This window comes from Lotus japonicus, chromosome 1 (genome assembly GCF_012489685.1).
Source record: "Lotus japonicus ecotype B-129 chromosome 1, LjGifu_v1.2".
NCBI classification, from domain to species: domain Eukaryota; kingdom Viridiplantae; phylum Streptophyta; class Magnoliopsida; order Fabales; family Fabaceae; genus Lotus; species Lotus japonicus.
This window is the reverse complement of record NC_080041.1, coordinates 14,580,429-14,603,830: the sequence shown is the minus strand read 5'-3', so window position 1 is coordinate 14,603,830 and position 23,402 is coordinate 14,580,429. Positions and strand designations below refer to the sequence as shown.

General features: G+C 34.4%; 2 protein-coding genes and 1 long non-coding RNA gene across 3 annotated transcripts; 1 reads left to right on the top strand and 2 right to left on the bottom strand.

Annotated features, from left to right (window-relative positions):
• Window positions 1–573: 573 nt before the first annotated feature.
• On the bottom strand, window positions 574–3,618 carry LOC130733776 (PHD finger protein MALE MEIOCYTE DEATH 1). The gene is made up of 3 exons (XM_057586032.1): window positions 3,108–3,618; window positions 2,414–2,657; window positions 574–2,324 (listed from the first exon to the last, which is right to left on the bottom strand). Exons 1-3 carry the CDS (start codon window positions 3,400–3,402, stop codon window positions 797–799), a joined length of 2,067 nt encoding a protein of 688 aa, XP_057442015.1. The 5' UTR covers window positions 3,403–3,618; the 3' UTR covers window positions 574–796.
• Window positions 3,619–14,531: 10,913 nt separating this feature from the next.
• LOC130733775 (uncharacterized) lies at window positions 14,532–18,662 on the bottom strand. The gene is made up of 2 exons (XR_009017625.1): window positions 17,661–18,662; window positions 14,532–17,311 (listed from the first exon to the last, which is right to left on the bottom strand). It is a non-coding gene; the product is annotated as an uncharacterized LOC130733775 (long non-coding RNA).
• Window positions 18,663–18,764: 102 nt separating this feature from the next.
• LOC130733774 (uncharacterized) lies at window positions 18,765–20,136 on the top strand. Its single transcript, XM_057586031.1, has 3 exons — window positions 18,765–19,170; window positions 19,662–19,794; window positions 19,880–20,136. Exons 1-3 carry the CDS (start codon window positions 19,121–19,123, stop codon window positions 20,111–20,113), a joined length of 417 nt encoding a protein of 138 aa, XP_057442014.1. The 5' UTR covers window positions 18,765–19,120; the 3' UTR covers window positions 20,114–20,136.
• Window positions 20,137–23,402: the final 3,266 nt, after the last annotated feature.

The window sequence follows — 23,402 nt, the reverse complement described above, 5'->3', positions numbered from 1 at the left end:
GTTTAAAAGCTTATGTGGCAAGTTTTATTGAAAATAAAAAAGCTGACTTGCCAACGTTATAGCGCGCGCTTCAGGATTACTATATTATAATAGATACAATCCCATCTAATGAATTAGTGAATGAAATAATTGATCAGTACTAGTACACCATGGCTTATGCCAAAAAGTTTCGATTAGAACGAACATTTTCCGCAGGGAAAAAGCTCAGATTTATTGTTGTAACAATTAGCATTTCTGTGATTAAATACTGGGAAATGCCCCTCCTTTCACAAAGATTTCACCTAAATATCCATATTATTGCATCTTAAGTCTTAACATCAATTTCTCTCAAGTGAAACAAAAAATAGTTCTTTTAGGACACCTTTGCCTCACCAAAAATAGATATCTTTTGCCAAAATAACATTAAGTTTAAGAAGTTCAGACCTATTATTTTGTGCCAAAGGAAAGAGATGAAAGGGAGGGAGGAAACAGGGAGAAACACAGAAGTATAACACAATATCTTTGCCAAATGACAGTGATTAATCTATGTTCTTAAGAGCATAAAGGTAGAGATGGTAGGAAGAAGTGCCAATATGATTGAAGTATTATTCCTTCTATTTTCTTATTTTGTTTCCCTTTACAAGATTAGAATTTTCATATCATCCAAAAAATGATATAGAAAGTTCAATCACCTACAAAAAATGAGCACTTCTAAGAAGTATATTTACAAGAAACATGAAAACCAAGAATCGAAATCAGAACAGAAACTAGTGTAGTGACTAAATCAACAAGTGTTGCACCAGTACTCAAGCCGCCTTCAGTAGCCATACCCGTACTCCAGCAAATGGGTTGGCTCAGTTGAAATCAGAAAACCATCAAAACAATCCTTATCAAGGCCAGAATCAATCCTTGGTGGCACAAGTGAATCACAGCACCCAGAACACACAAAGAGTGGAGGCACTGTCTCAGAATCATCTATCCCACAACACCTTGTATGCTGCCACACCTCACAAATGTCACAAGCCACCATTCTCTCCCCATCATCATCTTGTGCTCCACATTCACATCTCACCTTCCAGTTATCCGACCCGCCCTGATACTTCAATGGTGTGCACAGATCTATACTAATTCCCCTCACACAAAGCTCCACCCCTGATTCAACTAGTCCAAAAAGCACTTCCTCATCTCTCACACCCATAAACTCTGCGATGTCTGTCACTATAAGCCTGTCTGCAATGCAATAAGTGTCCCTCAGAGCAATCTCAGCAGCCTGCTTCAAATCCCCAACAGTTGCATGCAGTGGAACCACAACAATCTCACCACAAGGTGGCCCTTTCAAATTGTCAACGAAATTCGGTTTCAAGCAGCAAATGAATGTCAAAACCTGCTCCATTTCATCCCTTAATGGCCACTCCTTCACAAAGTGCCTGCTGTCAAGAATTGTCTGAACTGACAAGTCCACTGGCTCTGAATTTGGGTACCCCAAAATCACATTCTTGTAGAGATAAACTACATCACTGTAAACATCATTGCCAGGCTCCCAAGATGACTCTACTTCGGGATCTTCAAGAGCCATTACCTCAGGGGGTTCCAGTTTAGGGGTTTTGAATCCCTTCTTGCCAAGCTCATGAATGTTATATTCCAGGATCCTTGTTGATGAGTTCACCATGCGGCGAACGACATAGTTTCCAACAATGACATTGTTCATTGATTTCAGCACATAGTCAAGTAAGCCTGTGTCACCAATGTGGAGCCTAGCAGCATCTCTCACATCTTGCCTTGTCATCCTACCAGAACCCGAGTCTTTCAGTGCATCCACAATCACTTGTGCAGCAAACTCTAGCCTCCTTGTGGGCCACCTGCTATCCATGTTAGCCACTGCAATGCTGAACTTCTTATACCTCGCAGATTTTTCCTTCATGGGACTTGGTCTGTTTGAAAGTGGGTTTTTGGTGGAATTTCTTGAGATGAATGCTGAAGAAGTAGCAGCAGCAGAAGAAGTGACTGTTACCTTTGACTTAGGAGCTCGAGACTTGATAGTGAGCATAAACCTGAGAAGATCCCTGATTGTGATAATCTGGCTTTCACTCATATCTCTATAGCTGCGAACCATTTGTTTGATTTCTTTATGATGCTTTGTCTTGCTTAAATCTTGTACAATCTCATCAAGCTCCAAAGAGCCAAGAGTTTCAATTGCTTGAGAGTAGTTTTCCTCTGTCACCCCAAAACTTCCACGACAAAACCGATATCCCCACCTCCCAAACCAGCAGTGCCCATAAGCAACTCCATGAAGTAAGCGAAGATCCATAGACCTCTTCCTTGAAGCATCTTCCACAGCCACTTTCCTGCCACACAAAGAAAAGATCCAATAAATTTTGACTCTTCATTCATGAAATGTAATAACTAAACTAGGATCAAGTATTTGTTTCATTACCTCACTCGAAGACAAGTGCAGATCCTGTCCCAGAGATCCATGATCTCTCTCCCACTGAGAACTTTGGATCCCCCTTCAATGCCATTAAGACAGACCAAATGTCCATACCCATTGGAATGAACCACCCCATGCAAGAGATGACCCTGATTATCAAGAGCACCCTCACCTAAGGGTTTATGCCACCCATTATCCATTGGTATAATAAAATGGTACTTTCTCTTGGATACAAAATGGCCACTCCAACCTATCATTCACATGGGCATCAACATCAAGAACAACCCATTTTCAGTATCTAATATAGAGACCTAATTACCAAAATCATAATAACAAAACCCACACAGAAGACAGATAAAGATTCTTGGAAAACTAAACAGACCCTTTTCACAAATCATCAGTTGAATCCAAATCATCATCAGCACCGTGATATACAAATCCAAAATTGGCAAACAACCCATATCAGCATGCATCATCAACAATAGCAAATACCCATATACAAAGACCTTGATCACAAAAAACCCTCTAGAGAACCATCAAAACAAACAGACGCAAAATTCAACTATACCCAGTTCATAAAACAAGCCAAGAAATCAAATTTCTTGCAAATTGAGCCGACCCAGTTCATCAAACAACCCAACAAATCGATTTTCTTGCAAACTGAACCGACCCAGATCAAGAATCGAAATTCGCAACGTACCTACACAGCGACAGTGATCGCAGAAGGGGTTCGAGGAGTTGCAGACGTTCTCTTCAAGGGTGTAGAACGGAGCCATCTGGTTGCTCTTGCCATGGATGAGAAGGGTACCCCAAAGAGGGTTACCCAAAACGGTGTAATCTTCGAGTTCGCCAGCTTCTTGAAGAAACAACCGAACGTTATCGCGGAAGGGACCCGAAGGCGCAATGGGGCAACCAGCGTCGCCGAAAGAGTGCAACCGGAAAATCTTGGGAACTCGCCTTCGCTTCTTGCAGGGTTCGATGAGGGAGAACGACATGGTGCAGAGAGAGTGAGAGGAAGAAGAGGGTTCAACCAACTGAAAGGGAAACTGAAACTGATTCTGTTAGTTGAATTTGGCGCTCTATAGAAATTGAATTGCCATTGGATTTGGGGTTATAACTGTGATTACATTTTGGGGATGGTTTTTTGAATTTGTAATCAATGCAATGATTACACTTTGGGTATGGGTTTTTGAAACTGGACTAAGCTGGTGTGGGGACTAGTGTGAGTGTGAGTGTGAGTGTGAGTGTGAGAGTGATTCTATTAATAAAGTCAATGGTCAATTTCTCATTTCCTCTATTTTTTTTTAAACTTATTTCCTCTATTGTTAATCACTATTCATTGAGATTTGAATACTACAATTTTACAACTTATTCTTAGGGTTTACCTAGGGTAAATAACTTATTAGTTGTGTAAAGTTATATAAGGAAGGGAGCAGATTATAAGTATTTTGAATTAAAAGAAATTGTTTTTTAAACAATTTTTTTTGTTCATGACCAACCTCTTCACACAGCCCTCGACCCACCCACCACCATCACCCAATCATTTATTCCACTTTATTAGAAAAATTAAAAAAAATAAGAAAGAAGCACATATCTGTAAAGAGAAATATGTTAATCTTCTCTCCATTACCACTCTTTCTCTCTCTTGATCTCTCTGTTCTCAGAGTCGTGACTCCGATTATGGGTGGAGGAGTGTTCTCGGTTTAATGATGTGGCCAAATTGAAGGTTGGGAGAAGAAAGGAAAGGAGGCTTCAATTTGGTGGTTGGAGGTTTCAGATCCAGTAAAGAAAAGGTGGCGACAGTGGTTTCCAGAGGAAGAGGAGATGATGACGGCGACGATTTGGGATCAGGAGCGAGGTTCGGGTGCTAAGGTTGCAGATGATGAAGGAAATGATGATGGAGATGGTGGCGCTGCAGTTTGACTTTGAAGGAGGAGGTGGAGGTGGAGGGCGGTGGTTGTGGGAGGAGAAAAGAGGGAGAGAAGAGAGGAAGAAGAATGAAGATGAACAATTCATCAGGAATCCAGAAATTAATTTTTTTTTCATTTTTAAGAAAAAATGAATTTATTTAAAAAATTAAAAAACCGGAAAACTCATACTAGGGGTCATAAGGGGGTTGTGCACATTTACATTTAAAAGTTAAAATTATTAACTCTTAATAAAAAAGTATAAAAAAATGTTATTGTATTTTATATAAAAATTATTATTTGATTTAAGATATTTTAAATTCATTTTATGATTTTTCATATTATTAAATATAAAAAATTTAATTTTTTTTTGAAAGGATAATATATGATTATCAAACAGAATAACATCTCGATGACTACACTCCTTTAGGTGAGTATCTACGTTGACAATAAGATTTATGGAAAATCACGCCCCTTCTCAACCAAAGCCATAACAAAAATCCTAACCAAAGAACTCAAATCAACAAACAGGTTCTAACCCAAGGTGTCAAACTTACCTTAATGCTAATCATTAAACAATTTAATACACCAAAAGGAAAGCTCTAATAATATCTATTCATCTTTCTCAACACAATTACTTTTTTGTTATATTTATAATAAGAATTTGAGTATTTATTTATTTACACTATACTAATGTGTATATAATACTGAAAAATATAGTAAGCAGACTCTTGAAATGCACGAGTATTATATCTAGTAAATATGTAAAGCACACTTGAACAATAGCATAAAATACAATTAGAATTTTTTTTTTTGAATTAGATATATTAAAAAATAGAATTAAAACCTATAAAATAAACTTACTCCACTATATTATTTACTAGAAATTAAACCCGTGCGTTGCACGGGTTTATTTTTAAGTTATGTGTCTAATATTTGTAAAAATAATTTAGGTAATATGAAAAATTATAGAATAGTAGATAATTAAGAATATGATAAACATATGTAATGTACTTACATTAATGAAGCCCAATAAAGAATTTATTGTACACTAATTTTTTAGTATTTTTTTTTTGTATAAACATTTGGTACCGGGTCACCCTTTGGATATACCGACAGATTCGAGATTTAGTCACAATTAAGGATTCTCATCCCTCCCCAGAGTGTATTGTGTAGGGATCGAACGCGAGAGCTCTTCACGCACATGTTTTATATTTTATGTTTGTTTAATAAAAATTATTTTCAATTTATTTGGTGATTATATGTTTAAATAGTGATGATGCATTGTCAATATTAAGTAAAATGATGAAAATATATAATTAGAGCTTAATAATTTAGTCTGTGTTTGTGTAAAATCATCTATAAAGGTAAAAAGACTTTTATAAAGTGGTATTTATCTCTTGCTTTTATGTTTTAGCCACGAAAGTAGTGTTTTCAGTTGAAACTTTATGAGAAGTGTACTAATGAAAGTTTAATGTCGAAACATATTCTTAGTGACACGTATAAAAATTATACTATTTATTGCATAATGAGTATTTAATTAGTTAATATGTAGTTTGTAAGAGCATATATTTTTTAACTTAATTATGAATTAAGATAATAATTTATCTTATTCCATAAATTTTTATAGTTTTATAGAAAGTAAAAAATTATAAAACCTCATGAGACAATTTGAAAACACAAATAAGGAATGAACTTTATAATAGACCTTTAACTTTTACTACACTTGAGTAGTACATGATTCTCATAGTAGAGGATACATATGGTTAACACAAATAAATTATAACGACTTAGTTAAAAAGATTCTTAAGAAGAAATATTGCATACTACATGAAATATACTACATTGCATACTACATCAAATATTGCATATTACATTGCATAATACTTATAAGGACTTAGTTAACACTTGAGAAGAAATATTGTAGCTATATCAAATATAATTTTATTTAGAAAGTTTATTAAATACTTCATTGTATACTACATTTTTAGTCTATTGTACAACAATGATAAACCTCATAAGAGGTTATAAACTCATATTAAATATTAGTATAAAACATATTTTAAATCAAAATTATAACTATAATCGACCAAAAATTTTAAATTAAACTATTTTGACAAATAAATTTAACTAAGCTATTCTATTATCTTTGATAACTAACATGACATGCATAACATATTTAATATATATCTCCTAATTTAATTAACTTAATTTTTAATATATTTAATTTATTTATCATCATATATGTAGTTAAATACAAAAATTACTCTATGATAATTTTAACTATCAATAATTATTTAATAAAAAAATTTATTAATTTTAAATATATTTTATCTAAATTAATTAATTATAAATATTATTTATAATCAATTAATTTTAATTCTTAATATTTGTCAATTCAAGTTATTTTTAAAATTATAACTATTATTATTTAATATTTTTATTTTTGTAAATATTTAATGTAGGTAGTTGAATAGCTTTTGACAATGTAATTTTTTTTTCAGTTTTTATTTAATATATTTATTACAAAGATAATTTTTTATTACTTAATGCATTATAATACATGCAATCTTTACTAATGTATTTAATGTAATGGTTCAAGTGTGCTTTACTTATATATTAATTACTAAATGTAAACCCTTCCAATTTATCATATTTAAAATTAATTTAAATTTTAATCATAATTTGAGGAAGAAAATTAAATAATAATAATAATAATCATAACAATAATAACAATAACAACAATAACAACAATAACAACTATAATAATAATAATAATAATAATAATAATAATAATAATAATGATAATAATAATAATAATAATAATAATAATAATAATAATAATAATAATAATAGGAGTATGGAAAGATGAGAGAGGGTAGAGAGAGAGGCTCTGCCTACGAGCCTCCGGCACGGTGGCAGCGGGGATGGAGGCGGCCGACGAACTCTGTGGGACGTCAATGGGGAGTGGAAGGTAATTTGTCACGCTCTGCGATTATCAGGAGGGGTTTTCATCAGTCGAACCAGCACTGGCCTCAACCTGTTTTCTCACAATGGCAGAAAGATGCAGATCAGAGTTTTGTCAGAAATGGCGAGTTTGGAGGATACGCCAGAGGGAGGCATGAACAATCAAGTAGGCAGCAACAACAGGAGGACAGGAGATTGACTTTGCTTCCTAGAAAGCAGAAGCATTTTTCACGTCATAAGCCATTAGGCCCAGCGAACCACAAGACCAAACAGCTAGGTGAATCTTTCTCTGTTTTTGTGGATGGATTAGGGGATAGAATCACTCATCAAAAATTGAGAGCCATCTTTGGGGAAGCTGGGCGATTACATGATGTCTTCATCCAACAAAAAAAGAAATACCATCGGCGTTTCCGTTTTGGATTTATAAGATTTAATACCGACGATGAGGCATGGAAGGCGATTCAAATGTTTCATGGGTTGCGTTTAGAAGGTAATTACCTTGTGGTCCAGAAGGCGAGGTTCCGGCGATCAGTACGGGATCCTGTGGTTCCTTCTCCGGGAAAAAATCGGTGTAAAATTCAAGGGAGAGTTTGGAGGCCAAAGGAATAGCAAAAGGGCAACAAAGAAGAATCAGTACAGGTGAAAAAAGAACTAGTAGCACAACCAGAGGAGGATATACAAAAGTCTGACATTGGCCAGCTGTGTCTTGTTGCTTCAGCGGTGGACGAAGATTGGGTACAACGATGTGCTCGGGCACGAACGTTATTTGATATATCTGTTGATGTCTTGCAGGAGCAATTTAGCCAAATTGGACTTTTTAATTTCCGCTTGATTCCGCTAGGTGTGAATGAGGTGATTATGGAATTCGAAACAAAGGAAGAAATGCAAGCGACGCTTGAGGACTGTGGTTATTTTTTAGAGCAAAAGTTATCAGATATTAAGCCTTGCACTGCATTCACTGTTGGGGTGGCTCAACTTGTATGGATCCGTCTATGGCAGGCTCCTATGGGAATATGGACTGAATCTTTTTTCACTTATGTCGGAAATAGGCTAGGCACCTATGTCATGTCTGATTCTGCAACCTTGTCGCGACATAGAGCTGATTTTGCCCGAATTTTGGTTAGGATGCATCATCCACTTTTACAATGTTTTACCATGTCAGTTGATGTTGGCGGGATGTCATGTATAGTCCTAGTTGAGAAGGATGAAGCTTCGTATGATCATGGTTGTGTTCCGGTTATGCCATCAACACCGGTTAAGATTTATATTTCAGACGATGATGACCTTTCTAGGGATGATGAGGGAGATGATGAGCGTCAAAATGAACCTCCAACGTCACAGCCAGAACCACATGATAAGAACTATGAGTCTGCAGTAGAGATTGCGTCTGATGAAGAGGATGAGGTATTCAGAAACGCCGCTATGGATGGTCTTCGTTCTTCTGTTTTTGCTCAGCCGGCGGAGGCGGATGTGCGATCACAGGTGGCTGGCCGTGAAGGCTCGCCGGCGGCGGACATCAATCCTATGGTAACGGTTGCCAACGAAATTCAAGGTCAGAATATTTCAAATTTGAATCTGAAAGAAGAGGGAGCAGCATTGAAATCAGGAGCAATAGACAAGGAGCAGTTACAGGATTTTATTGAAGCATGATACACGTTACAGGAGCTTCAGGCGTGGAAAAATAATGTAAAAGCTGATGGAATATTGGTGGGTGAAAATCAAATCTAGGATAAGAAAATTCAAAATCTTGTTAATGTTGATAGAAAATATTCAGTTACGGGGTATTCCTTTAACTCCCAAGATTTGCTTCTGAAATATAATTATTCTTGGCCTTCTTATTTTTTTAACTGGGACCCACGATGTTTTAATCAACATCATGGCCTAAGGATGTGTCTGCCTTCACCTTCCATTAAGAAGAATCAATTATTTGGGTTTGCGACATCTCTGGCAACTTCGACAACTTCTGAGGCACAACATGATACGCATGATACCTTTGTTCGCACGCGACCTAACCAAATAGTGAGGCAAACCACGTTTTGTGAGCAGCCTATTCCTATTGCGTGTGCTCCAGAAAATTCAAAGACGCCAATACAACTCCCCCTTGTTCCCTTTAGGGCTGCTTATTCTACTCCTGGAACGCCAATTGTGAAGCCTTCCCCTAACACTGAATCTTCCAAGAAAAGCTCTCAGAGGGGGCGTCCGAAAGGTAGTAAAAATAAACCAACACCCCTTCCAATTGATTATCTTGAACCATTACAGGGCGAAGATGGTGTGACAACTCGAGCACAGAGAACGTGGTTGTTAGGCAAGCAGTTGGGATTGAAACCTCGAGGCTCGGAAGCTTTGATGCTTCGAGGGTTAGAAGCTCAGATTCGTCAGAACCATCCTCACCTCAATTAACATGTCAGGTCCTTGGCTTACATGGAACGTTCGTGGGTTAGGGGGTACAACGAAGAGGGAGGCTGTGAAAAAAGCAGTTTTGCAGGCGAGACCAGAGATTTTGATGCTTCAAGAAACAAACCTTAATGAGCAGCGACAACAATTTGTTTCTTCTTGGATGCAGGAATTAATCATGAGTCATGTGGAGGTTCATGCAGTTGGGTCGGCAGGGGGTCTGATGTGTTTGTGGCGTGAGAATTTTATTCAGGTGCAAAAAAATAGAATAGCGACAAAGGAGAATTTGGGGCATAGGGGTGTGGCCTTAGAAGATGAGAGGGTGTGCGTATTTTGCTTATCAGAAATTGAGCTGTTGCGGTTGATGTTTATTTGATGTTGATGTTGTTGGTTTCGTTTATGTTGCTATTGTTATTGCTGCTTCTGTTTTCTGTAGTGGTGGCTGCTGTTGTTGGGGCTGACTGCTGTTGTTTTTGCTGCTGATTTTCGCCCAGAATGTTCTGTTAAGAGGAATTGAACTGTTTTATGAGTCAAGAATTGCAATGCTTATTTTTTTAGGTGCAGAATGGCTTTTCCAAGATTGTGGTACTCTTTTTCCTTCCTAGGTTTTTATCCCACTGGGTTTTTCGGGTTTTTCCTAGTAAGGTTTTAATGAGGCTTCTTCTTGGGATTTCGCTTATGCCATTCTGTGGGTTGGTGGTGGGTTTTTTACACAGTTCAGTTTGTACGCTTTTCACCTCTTCCTTTGTTCAGCAGTTTGTACTTTGTTGGCTCCTGCCTTGAGTCGTTTTGGCTAAGGTTTTATTTAATAATATCATTTCTCTTTCGAAAATAAATAAATAAATATATAATAATAATAATAATAATAATAATAATAATAACTAGGAATTTAGCCCGATTCCGTGCAATGCACAGACGAGCAGTTCTTCAATTTATCATATTTATTCAATCAATTTATTTAACTCCATCTATTTAAATCACATTCCAATTATTGTAACCTTTACTAATCACAACACATAATATGTCTTAATCGAAACATAGACATCAACGACTAATTATAAACATTAATATGTATAACAAAAGTTGTATTTTCATTTATCTTTGTCAAAATAACTTGAACACAATTACAATGTTAAAATTTCTGTTATAAATATACGAAGTCTCAGAGTGAAAATGATGAAAATCTCTTCACAACAGGGTATGGTCAACAATATACATATATTCAGAAAGAAATTTCAGTGTCAAATATACATAAAAAAAACACAAAAAGTACAAATTTCCTTATTGTACAAACCGACTCAAGCAATTGACCTACTTACACACGAAAATGGCCCCATGCTAGTCATGTAAACAAATGATGATCAAATAAAAAATTATTTTAATCTACTTCCAAGTATAATTACCTTTGAGAGCAGTTGGGGGTGGGTACATGAAAATCATTATTAATGTTACTTTTGTACTACTAATTAGTAAATTATATGTACTGATAATAGTACATTATATGTACTGATAAGTCAAATAAGTAAATATCTCACCTGGATGCACAAAGAAGAAGAGATTAGAAAATAAAATCTGTCAAATACCTACTTGTCACATGATAGAAGATATACACAGAGATAGAGCTGAACGTCTCTTCTCCATGTTCGGCAATTAGCAGCAACAACGACGTTGACTCGAAGCCTAACTACTGCACAAAGTGGGACGAACACAAGTTTGTCCATTATTGAACAGGAAACGAAACAAAGCTCAGATCACAAACAATGGAAGGCTGAAATGGGAAAGAGAGAAAGTGAATCCAAACTAAAAAGGAGAGAATAAGAAAATTAATTTTATTATGACAAATTCACGTCTCTAGGAAAAGAAAAACAAAGATCATAGACATGCCCGACATTTAACAAAAAATTAAATTTCCTCATTCAACCAAAAATATCGGGCCGCCCTGAGTTTTAGAAAATTGATTGGCCCACAAAGCTAATTTATAGTTAAATAAAAAAAGTTAATATACTTACCAAAAAAAAATAACATAAGTTTCATAAAAAAAACTCTACAAAATTAGGACAAATGAAAAAAATCATGTCCCACTCAATCCACATGAAATTAGTCGACCATCACAACATTCAAGTAAAACAACTATCTTACTTTTCTTTTAGAAATATCCTAGTTATCAAATAATGTTAATACATAATTAATCCACAAGCTTCGAACCCTGTACCATTCACACTTAACCCTTCCGATCCCCTACGTCAAATTAGTCCTATCACTTCGGCTAACATTTGAAGAAAAACCTAACTTTCACTTCATATTGAATTCCAAAGCTAAATAATATCAACTCTAAAATACTATAACATATAATAAGAAATATATTCCAATCTTCAAAGTGAATCAAAAATATACTCTTAATAGATCTATTTGTAACAGTGTTTCATCCACAAGCTTCGAACCCTGTACCATTCACACTTAACCCTTTCGATCCCCTACGTCAAATTAGTCCTACCACTTCAGCTTACATTCAAAGAAAAAACTAACTTTCACTTCATATTCAATTCCAAAGCTATATAATATCAACTTTAAAATACCATGGCATACAAACAATGGAAGGCGGAACAGGGAAGGAGAGAAAGTGAATCCAAACTAAAAGGGAGAGAATAAGAAAATTAATTTTATTATGACAAATTCACGTCTCAGGGAAAAGAAAAACAAAGATCATAGACATGCCATAACATTTAACAAAAAATTAATTTTTCTCATTCAACCAAAAATATTGGGCCGCCCAGAGTTTCAGAAATTCTAGTTGAATAAAAAAATTTAACATACTTACAAAAAAAAACATAAGTTTCATAAATAAACGCTACAAAATTAGGACAAATGAAAAAAATCATGCCCCACTCAATCCACATGAAATTAGTGGACCATCACAACATTCAAGTAAACCAACTATCTTAATTTTTTTAGAAATATCATAGTTATCAAATAATGTTAATACATAATTCATCCACAAGCTTCGAACCCTGTACCCTTCACACTTAACCCTTTCGATCCCCTACGTCAAATTGGTCATACCACTTCGACTAACATTCGAAGCAAAATATAACTTTCACTTCATATTAAATTCCAAAGCTAAATAATATCAACTTTAAAATACCATAATATTCAAACAATGGAAGGCTGAAAAGGGAAGGAGAGAAAGTGAATCCAAACTAAAAGGGAGAGTATAAGAAAATTAATTTTATTATGACAAATTCACGTCTCTGGGAAAAGAAAAACAAAGATCATAGACATGCCCTAACATTTAACAAAAAATTAAATTTCCTCATTCAACCAAAAATATTGGGCTGCCCAGAGTTTCAGAAAATTAATTGGCCCACAAAGCTAATTTCTAGTTGAATAAAAAAATTTAACATACTTACAAAAAAAACATAAGTTTCATAAATAAACGCTACAAAATTAGGACAAATGAAAAAAATCATGCCCCACTCAATCCACATGAAATTAGTGGACCATCACAACATTCAAGTAAAACAACTATCTTAATTTTTTTAGAAATATCATAGTTATCAAATAATGTTAATACATAATTCATCCACAAGCTTTGAACCCTGTACCCTTCACACTTAACCCTTTCGATCCCCTACGTCAAATTGGTCATACCACTTCGATTAACATTCGAAGCAAAATATAACTTTCACTTCATATTAAATTCCAAAGCTAAATAATATCAACTTTAAAATACCATAATATACAAACAATGGAAGGCTGAAAAGGGAAGGAGAGAAAGTGAATCCAAACTAAAAGGGAGAGAATAAGAAAATTAATTTTATTATGACAAATTCACATCTCTGGGAAAATAAAAACAAAGATCGTAGACCTGGCCTAACATTTAACAAAAAATTAAATTTCCTCATTCAACAGAAAATATTAGGCCGCCCTGAGTTTCAGAAAATTAATTGGCCCACAAAGCTAATTTCTAGTTAAATAAAAAATGTTAACATACTTACCAAAAAAAAAAATAAAAGAATAATAACATAAGTTTCATAAAAAAACTCTACAAAATTAGGACAAATGAAAAAAATCATGCCCCACTCAATCCACATAAATTTAATGGACCATCACAACATTCAAGTAATCTTACTTTTTTTTTAGAAATATCCTAGTTATCAAATAATGTTAATACATAATTCATCCACAAGCTTCGAACCCTGTACCATTCACACTTAACCCTTCCGATCCCCTACATCAAATTAGTCCTATCACTTCGGCTAACATTCGAAGAAAAACCTAACTTTCACTTCATATTGAATTCCAAAGCTAAATAATCGCAACTCTAAAATACTATGACATATAATAAGAAATATATTCCAATCTTCAAAGTGAATAAAAATATACTCTTAACATATCTATTTGTAACAGTGTTTCATCCACAAGCTTCGAACCCTGTACCATTCACACTTAACTCTTTCGATCCCCTACGTCAAATTAGCCCTAGCACTTCGGCTAACATTCGAAGAAAAAACTAACTTTCACTTCATATTTAATTCCAAAGCTAAATAATATCAACTTTAAAATACCATGACATATAATAAAATACCATGACATATAATAAATAAGTAGCATAATCATATGTCATATATGAAGACAAACTACAGTCCCTACTTAATTGCAAAAAAAAAAAAAACTCTAAATCAATATTAAACATCACAATGACCCCCCATATTATTTATGCATTGAAATTTACACACACACATCACCTAGGCATGAACAACGTTGGGAACTTTAAGAAGACTGGTGATAAAGTAGAAGCTGAACAACAGTTTATCTAAATCTAAATTAATTGTGTTTGTATATAAACAGAGAGCATAGAAATGGTAAATAGAGAAGAGTAGATAAATTTAATAAAGCTTACAATATTAAACTTATATGTAAATTAACACCTCTGGTAAGTTGTAACTCAACAGACTAATAGTCCTTGCTGACTACCTCATTTGAAGCACATATGGTTTGGCACCCAAAGGAACAATCACATAAAAGCATTTGTTTCCAGAACTGTAAGTATGATCTTACAATTGGAATCTGAAACTGAGACTCTTCCACCTTGTGCACCAGACAATATTTCATCTCTTCAATGGCTTTTTGCCCTGCCGCTCTCACTTCTTCAGCTTGTTTCAACAAAAGTTCCAGCTTCTGCTCCATTTCTTCAGCCACAACTCCAGATTTTTAACCTCTTGCTTCAGCTTTTGAGCTTTTATTTTCGTTTCTTCGTGTTCTTCTTCTTCTTTTCTTGCATTCTCTCTCTCTCAAATGAAAGCTGCACAACTTCCATGTTTATCTCATGATTTGGATCAAAATCTTTTTTCGCCACATAGTTTGTCTCTGCCTTGCTGCTTTGTATTTCAATAGTTAAGTTAGCAGCAAGAGCTTCTGATGCTTATTCCTTCTCCTTCAGTTCCCCTTGCTCTTTCTTCACTTTTACTAATTATGCCTTAAGGGAAGCATCAAGCTTTTCCTTCTTCAGAAGCTTGTTGCAGTGTCGCTGTGACTTCTTTAATCTCTAAAGTTATTAGTTTCAAGTCAGAAAAAAAAGTGATGAAAGTTGAAGAAGGAGAAAGAAGATAAGCAAACAGGAAAAAAAACACTTCTGAACTTCAACAGTGATGAAAGTTGAAACTAAGATCTAGAAGCAAAAGAATAAAATTTCTATAGCCAAAGGTATCAACAGTATCATTGAACTAATCCTTCATAAAATGGAGATGAAAACAGTGACACAAATAGAACCAAGAAAAAATAATGTAAATTGATGATCAAGATCACTGGCTTGCAATGTACCTTCAGTAGTAATTGTATCATATTTTAAAGAAATGAGAAAAAAATAGCTGAGATATTATAACTTGTACACACATAACAGAACAACAATGTAACTTAAAACATCAGATGAAAACAGAACAACCAGCCAAGATTAGAGCAACTTCTGCAAACTTCAGGATGCAAAAAACTACACAACAAAGCCACTATTTATAAAGCCCTAATAAGTGCTACATCTTGCAAACAAAATATTTGAAAAATAAAGATCAACTCAAAGAAAAGTTCCCAGCCCTTACAGAACACAACTTTATAGATGGGTTCAATTGAACCACCCTTGCCCTAATTTTTGATGTATCTCTTCCTGAACATAATCTTTTAATAGAGTTCACATGTCTAGACATCTCAGGCATCGATTCAACCAAAATACTCAAAAGAAGAGTAACAAAATTAGAGGAGGGACCCTACAACCACACAGAAGTGTTTGGCCCACTTAACTTGACAATGCAGCAAACCCACATATGACAACCCTATCTATAAGGTCATTTAATATCAACTATAGATATATCACAGTCTCAAGTTGGCTGGAAGATAGGTTATGGAAATATCATTCTGGAAACTAATCCATTGCTAAATGCTCAATTAATAGAAATATCACAATACTTCAACAAAATATGGCCTTGGTTCTAATTTACATACGATCTTTTGGCATTAATAAATAGAGAGACTGGGAAAATAATAGATTGAAACCGATAGTGCTAAACATTGAAATTAAGAAAAAAAATCCCTATAAGAAATAAGAAATAAGAAATAAAAAAAAAGAAATGAATTCATCAAACAAATCCTGCATAACTTTTGAAACTTCACAACCTACTTTGTGCACATGTTTAATAATATGTGGTCTTCCTCTACTTTGAAATTGGAAGACCTCATAATTCGCCCAAGCCCATATCATTAAGAAGTTCATGTAAGACTTCAGAAATCAGATCATTGTCTACACTTGTACCATATGACATGTAAATTGATTCAGAGACTGACATTGAAAGCAAATGAAAATGAAGAAACAACTAACAGAACTGATTTCAGTAATCAGTACAACAGAACTACAGGTTAATTGATAGGCAACTAAGAGAAGATGGAGCCAATGGGAATGGAAATCACGATTCAAAAGGGCAGATATAGCAAGATTTCGAAAATACAAAATCATACAACCTGGAAAGCAAAATACGAATCTGGTTGGAAAAGAAAAACAAAAAAAGAAGAGAAAAGTCGAAAACAATGATCTTGGTTCACGTGGGAGGATACCAGAAAAGGGACCTCAAGCAAACAACTCATATATCAGATAATTTTTCTTTTCAGTTGTCATATAAATGCACTTGTAACAATTTTTTTAGGAATACACAATAGATTTAGAAATAATGCTCTTAAGGCATGAGAAAAATACTCATTTCAGAAATCATGTATATCTCATGATCATTAACCAATAACAACACATAATGATAGTCATTCATGGCTCTTTACCATGCTCTGAACAACAACCTACATCTTCTCCATCACTGCAAGGGTTAATAATGGTATTCCATCAATGACTTTCAAGTTTCATGTTATATTGAGCCTAAGCAAAAGACAACTGAAAAAATATCACAATGGTATAATCTAAGTGTATTCTTTCTTAAAGGAACACCAAAATAGAAAAAACATGAAGTACTTTTATGTTTTCCAAGAGTATTCCCTTCTTAAGATTGAAATGTGTACTCTCTAATCCCAAGTACTAACCACACAGATGACCAGACATTTCTGTAAGCCTTTTGAAAGCAATTTATGCCCCATCTGCAAGAGTACCCTGTCAAAAAATGAAAAAGGCAGAAAAGATTAGAAGTTAATTAAAGATCACATGCCTCTAACTTGTTTTTTTTTTCGGAAAAGAGAATCACATTGAAAATAAAGATAGCCTTGGGAACATACTCTCCCAAGTGACCTAAGAGTTCAAGAAAAAGAACAACACAGCACAAAAAAAGAAAGCAAAAACAGAACACAGATTACAAGTTCAACTATGAATAAAACACAAGCAAGAAATAAAACTAAAGCTATTGTCAAGCAAAATTGGCAGTAGCAGCAGTGGCCAAAGTAAGAGCTTGAAAGAAAAGCACCATGCACAGAAAGCAGTGAGCAAAACTTGACCATAGACTAACCCAAAGTATAGATCAGCAAAACAGCAACGACACTCCCCACATGCATCAAAAACAGCAAGCTCTTCAGGCAACATACACAATCTGGTGTAGCAGCGAAAGAGCAGAACAAAAAGGGACTGGAACAGCAAGACCAAAAGCATCACCTTGAAGATCAACACTTGAGATGGCAATTATGATCTTGCGGCAAGAAGGAAAGTGCCTTCCCCGAATACATGAAGACAAGCCGCATTTTGCTCACCAAAACTGCCAACTGCATCAAACATAGCAACCAAAGAAGGGAATCAAGCAAACTACAATCACATATTGAAAGAACCAAAATCTATTGAAAGAAGAACCAAAATCCATCTTCTCTTCTCCTTCTGAATCTAACCTAAACCCTATCTAGGGTGATGATGATTTTCGGTCATCGTCTCTTCACCTTCACCTTCACCTTCTCCTTGCTTGCTCTGAACTTCAATCCTCTTCTCTTGTCCACCTAATCCTAACCTAACCCTTCAAAATTCTACCCACTGCACTTACACACATCAGGTACTATCAACCTAACCCATAAACAAATGACGAAAGACAAACATCATGACAGGAAGAGAAAACCAGCCAACTCTATTCCCATTCATCATCTCCATCTTCAACGAAAGAATGACATCAGGAGGAGAAGGGTAAGCTCCGAGAAACTGCTGGAGAGCCTGCAAATATGACCATGACTGGCGACATCAAACTGAAACCCTGTGCAATCAATTACATCATCGGTTGTACGGAAATTGCAGAGAACAGCTTGGTAAAACACTGTGCCTGAGGAACCAGACCCATCATCGGCAGCAATTAGGGAAGAAAGTTACGCTTCTGAGGTAAAGGGAAGAAAGGTACACTTCTGAGGTCATGAAAGGGGAAAGAGGGACCAAGAATGGTGGGGTCAACAAAATTCAATATACACAAAATAAATGGCCAAGATTGAATCAGAATATTCAAACCAATTTAAATCAATGGCCAGGATTGAAACCTTTCTTAGAAATAGTGATTCCAAGGGATTGTTTTAAGTAGTAGTAGATAATAATAATAATAATAATAATAATAACAACAACAACTCACTTTTGAACTTTTGTATCTACTACTTCTTAATCTTCCACAACTGTAGCTAAATAACCGCCAATTACACATCGACACGTGTCCTGCTTTTACTTACTTTTTTTTCCTTGATCGATAGGGCCAGAACGACGTCGTTCTCCATTCATCTCTGTTCTCATGAACCCTAAGCTGGCAATCACGTGTTTGCTCTCCCCTTCTACCCACTCCATCGTACCATTCATCATCTTCCGTTTCTCTTCCGCCTCCATTCGTGCATAACTTTTCTTTGATTTGTCTCTTCTACGGCAGTACCAACGTCACATATATCACGCGTTCCAGCCAAGATCGACGTCACCCTGACCAGAAGATCTGCTTTCCACGATCTACGGCTTCTTCTCATGGCTTCTCCGGTGATGGCTTTCACGTCAACCCTTCAACCATTTCGTGGGTAAGCTTCGGAACAGTTCTCCATTGATCTTGAACTCACTGTAGCTTAGCAAATCTCTTACGTTTCTTCCTGATTTCGTCCTTTATTTGAATTTTTTATCTGATAGTTTTGATTAGATTGAGGGATTTGGTACTTGCTTTGCAACCATTACCTATGGTTAGATTGGGTTCATTAGTTACTCATGCATCTGTTATTTCCATTCTGATATGCATCTGTCATTTCCACTCTGATTTGAAGTTGGGATTAGGTTTTTAGGTCTAGGGTTATAGGTGGATTGCACAACCTATTCTCCTTTGAATTTTTTATCAGATCCCCTTGCCTATAAATTCTCACACAACCCTCACTCCAGCACCATTTCCATTGTGTGTGTTAGTTAGTAATTTAGCATTTCTATCTGGTGTGTGTTAGTAACTTAGCAGTTCAAGTCACAGTAGTACAACTCAAACCATATGTTTAATTGTTCTAACCTTTTCTTTGTATGTCTTTTACAGCTGGGACAGAATTGCAGAGAAACTGAGTTTCATGTTGGTCTTTGGAGATTTAGTGTGGATTGGTATGACTCAATGCAGGAAGAGAACTGTTCAAAAAATGTGGAAGTCTGTGATACATGGCAAGTCCTTGCAGGTTAGGTTTCTGTATTTTGAAGATTTACTATTATTTCTAAAATTTTGGTTTTGTTCTAAAGCTATATATGTTTTTCAATGGCAAGTCCTTGGCAGGTATTGTTTTTCAATGCAGACGCTTAAGGATGATTGAGGGGAGCTCAAAGTTGCAAAGCCCTCTCTCAGTCCTTCTCTCCCTTGATTTCCTTCTATATGTATATATGTTATCCCAGAAGATTTCTTATAACTGGTGCATGTATTTATGTAAACTCATACTCACAACATCTTTGGAAGAAAATGATTGTGAATATAACCTGAAGGAAACCAATTCAATGATTTGAAAGGCTTTAGTTAAATTACTTAATTTCAAAGCTGGGACATAGAAATATATAGGGAATGTTTAACATTGGCATGGTATAGCATTGGCAGATTCACTTACATGTTAGTAATACAATTTTCTTATGATGCAAAAGTCTGTTTCTATTTGCTTCAAATAATTACAAATGTTTTAGACATTATAGAGAAATGTCTAGGGGTGTAAGAGGGCTTATCTTCTTTTGAAACTCTCTTTAGCTTCAAGCATAGGTTCTTACAATTTTGTGCTACTTCAATTTCTCTGTTCTTGAGGAGTATTGGTACATGGGCACATGAACTTATCAAGAGAAAAGAAAAAGGGGATTGGAGTAGAGGATGCTTCTATTCTGTATCTTCTGGCTTCTAACTCTTCATTGTATGAGCTAGCCTTGAATTTATCTTTGTTTCAAATGGATTGTTCCCTTGGTGAAGGTAGAAGATTTTGAAGCCTTTGTGGAGAGTGAGCAATCACTCTATGACCGTCTCTTGGTGAAGTAGTTTTAGCTACAGCAACAATATTTGAACAATCATCTACTTCACCAACTGAGTCATGAGAGTAGTTTTAGCTATAGCAGACTTTTTCTTTACTATAGGTAAGGGGGATGTCAAAAGAGTTGTGTTTTATGAGAGTAGTTTTTGAAACAGATTGCAAGTTAGTGGAAAAATAACTCCTATTTCTATATTTTATACTAACCTATCACTTCTTTCTTTCTGAGTCGTGGACAGCTATTGATTGCTTACATCTATTACATAGTCTCTATATTATTGTTTAGTTATGGTCTACCAATAAAATAGCATGAATTTAAAGCTTGATATTGTTTTTTTCTCTCTTGGCCCCTTTATTTTTATTCTATAGCCTCTTTATTTCTAATTTTGAAGAGATGAGTTCTGATCTGTTGCTGAGAAATTCTCTGATGGTTTTATGTTTTATTGTGCAAGACAATAAAGAGAAAATAGCGAATTCATCAAAAGTTTAAAGTGCTGTCACGGAGCAACTGAACGTTGTAGTTTTAGTTTTTTATAGTCAATGTCAATCCTCAGACAGTTTGTTTCTAATTAGTGACTTCTATTATGTTCATTGGTGGATGCATGCAATCGTTCTACTCATCCTAGAGGAGGACTTTTATGTAATTCAAGGTTAAGATGAACATTTGTAATGGAGATGTGGATCAAGTTATCTAAGGGGGGCATGCAATATCAAATTCCAATTGTCATTGTTAGTAACAGATTCAAGTGTTTTTATTTTTAAAAAATATATAAGTAGTCTTTACTGAGATGTTTAGCATTTTTATGTGACATGGTTTTTTTGTTAGTATTATTCACTATAGCCTTTAAATAGGCTAATAACGGCTGGGAGGTTACAAAGTTTTTTTTTTTTAAAGGGAAAGGGAGGTTACAAAGTTAAAACAGATAAAACATCCTAACTTTCTCCTAAAGTTTAGGCTATGTGCTAAATCATACAACTGACCACTTACACATGACAAAGACTAAAACAATAAAATAAAACTGATAAATAATTATCTAACATTTTTCACACCTCAATAATATTTACACTTTATATTTCTCTCTTCTTTTCTCATGACAATTCTCATTTCTCTTTCTTTTTCATTCTTACTTACAATTTTAGTAAGTACAGAAACATTTATATCTGTTACCTATGTATTGGATGACCACTTTTTATTTCTTAATGCTATATAGGTCTATAACAATGGTGGTAGAAGTTGGATTGAAGAAAAAAAGAGTAAAGGATAGATATGAAGTTTAAGCCCATGAATAACAAAGTTCTAGATTTAGGAAACAACTCATTATACCTTTGGTGGGTGTTCCTTTTCTTCAAAGTTGATATAATGTTTATCTTCTGGTTTTCTATTGTCACTTGAGTAAAAAACTATTAACGTAACTATTTAAAAATGTGAAACATTTTTAGTAATGTATAAATAAAGATCGCTTGGAAGTGCAAATTTTTTGTGGAATATTAAACTCATGATATCACTGTCACCTTCCCAACATCAACACCTGGGAGTTTCAGTTTAATTTAGCAAGATGTGGTCTAGACTAATTATAATTGGAATCATTCCTTTTGGCCTCTTTCCATAATTATTTATGTGTTTAGAAAAGGATTCGGATATGCAATATGTTCCTATCCTAAGCTGGGTCTCAAATGGTTTCTTATGTATCTACTGTTTGAGTCTGATGTTTTGGTTTATTTTGGTCTCTACCATGAGGGGAGTGTTTTCATGGTTTTTCTCTCTATCAATATATGTTTTAGTTGTAAAAAATTAACTATCCGCTTGCTTAACTATCCATCATTTGAAATTCAATTTTAATTATAAATGAGATGTCATTCTTCTCAACATCAAAGGTTTTTAACATATACCATTTCCAATGCTATTTGGTTTATCCTAAAATGATTATATTAATCTCTTCCATTTTATAAATCATATTAACTTAATTTTATAAAAGGTTCATAGAATTAGTTTATTAGTTTATAAGAATAAATTCATAACTGTTTCTCTAAATCACCCTCATTTAAAAGAATACTAATACCAATTTAATTTATGTGATATTTTTCTTTCTCCATATTACTGTCTACTTTCTTTATAACCTACTTTGATAGAAAATAAAAGACCCTAATTCTAGAAGGATCGAAAACATATTTAAGTCTTATTTACATTTAAGTTACAGAGTAAAAAGCGCTCATGGAGTATAGAGTTTTTAAAAAAATATTTTCATATTAGGTATGGGGTTTGTATGAAAATATTTTCATATTAAAACTAATAGAAGAATAAATTTTGTTATACTTGAATTTCTTTGATTCATAATTTTTATTAAATATTTTAGAAGAAAAAACTTATGAAAGAAATAATGGATGTGAAGAAAATTTTCTGTTATCATTGCTTTTTACTCCTTTAGTGGTTTGAACTCATGGAATAATGTGTTGTTGACACTTCTTATTCACATCCACTTTAGACATATAGTAAGAGAAAATAGAGAAATGTATAAAAATGAGATAGAAAAGAAAGTGAGATATGAATAAATCATTACTCTTGGATATGTGTATAAATATTTTCTTTTAGTTTCAAATATCTCCCTCATAGTCTAATATGTTATTACATTTCAGCCAATTTTTCATCTTTTACAATAAAGATTGCGCCAAATTACAAGTCGATAGAGGAGACAAACACAATTAACATTTGAAACTCATATAATTCAAATATATAAGAAAGATAAAATATTTAAAGATAAAAATAAGATAATAATGGTATATAAGTGTTT

Bases quoted from the DNA above. Each gene is read 5' to 3' on its own strand.
- LOC130733776 (XM_057586032.1), bottom strand. From the start codon at position 3,402: ATGTCGTTCTCCCTCATCGAACCCTGCAAGAAGCGAAGGCGAGTTCCC. The intron at 2,658-3,107 runs GTACGTTGCGAA...TGTGAATGATAG, and splicing joins CGATCACTGTCGCTGTGTAG to GTTGGAGTGGCCATTTTGTA. The intron at 2,325-2,413 runs GTAATGAAACAA...TTTGTGTGGCAG, and splicing joins TGCACTTGTCTTCGAGTGAG to GAAAGTGGCTGTGGAAGATG.
- LOC130733774 (XM_057586031.1), top strand. From the start codon at position 19,121: ATGGCTTCTCCGGTGATGGCTTTCACGTCAACCCTTCAACCATTTCGT. The intron at 19,171-19,661 runs GTAAGCTTCGGA...TGTCTTTTACAG, and splicing joins ACCCTTCAACCATTTCGTGG to CTGGGACAGAATTGCAGAGA. The intron at 19,795-19,879 runs GTTAGGTTTCTG...TTCAATGGCAAG, and splicing joins TACATGGCAAGTCCTTGCAG to TCCTTGGCAGGTATTGTTTT.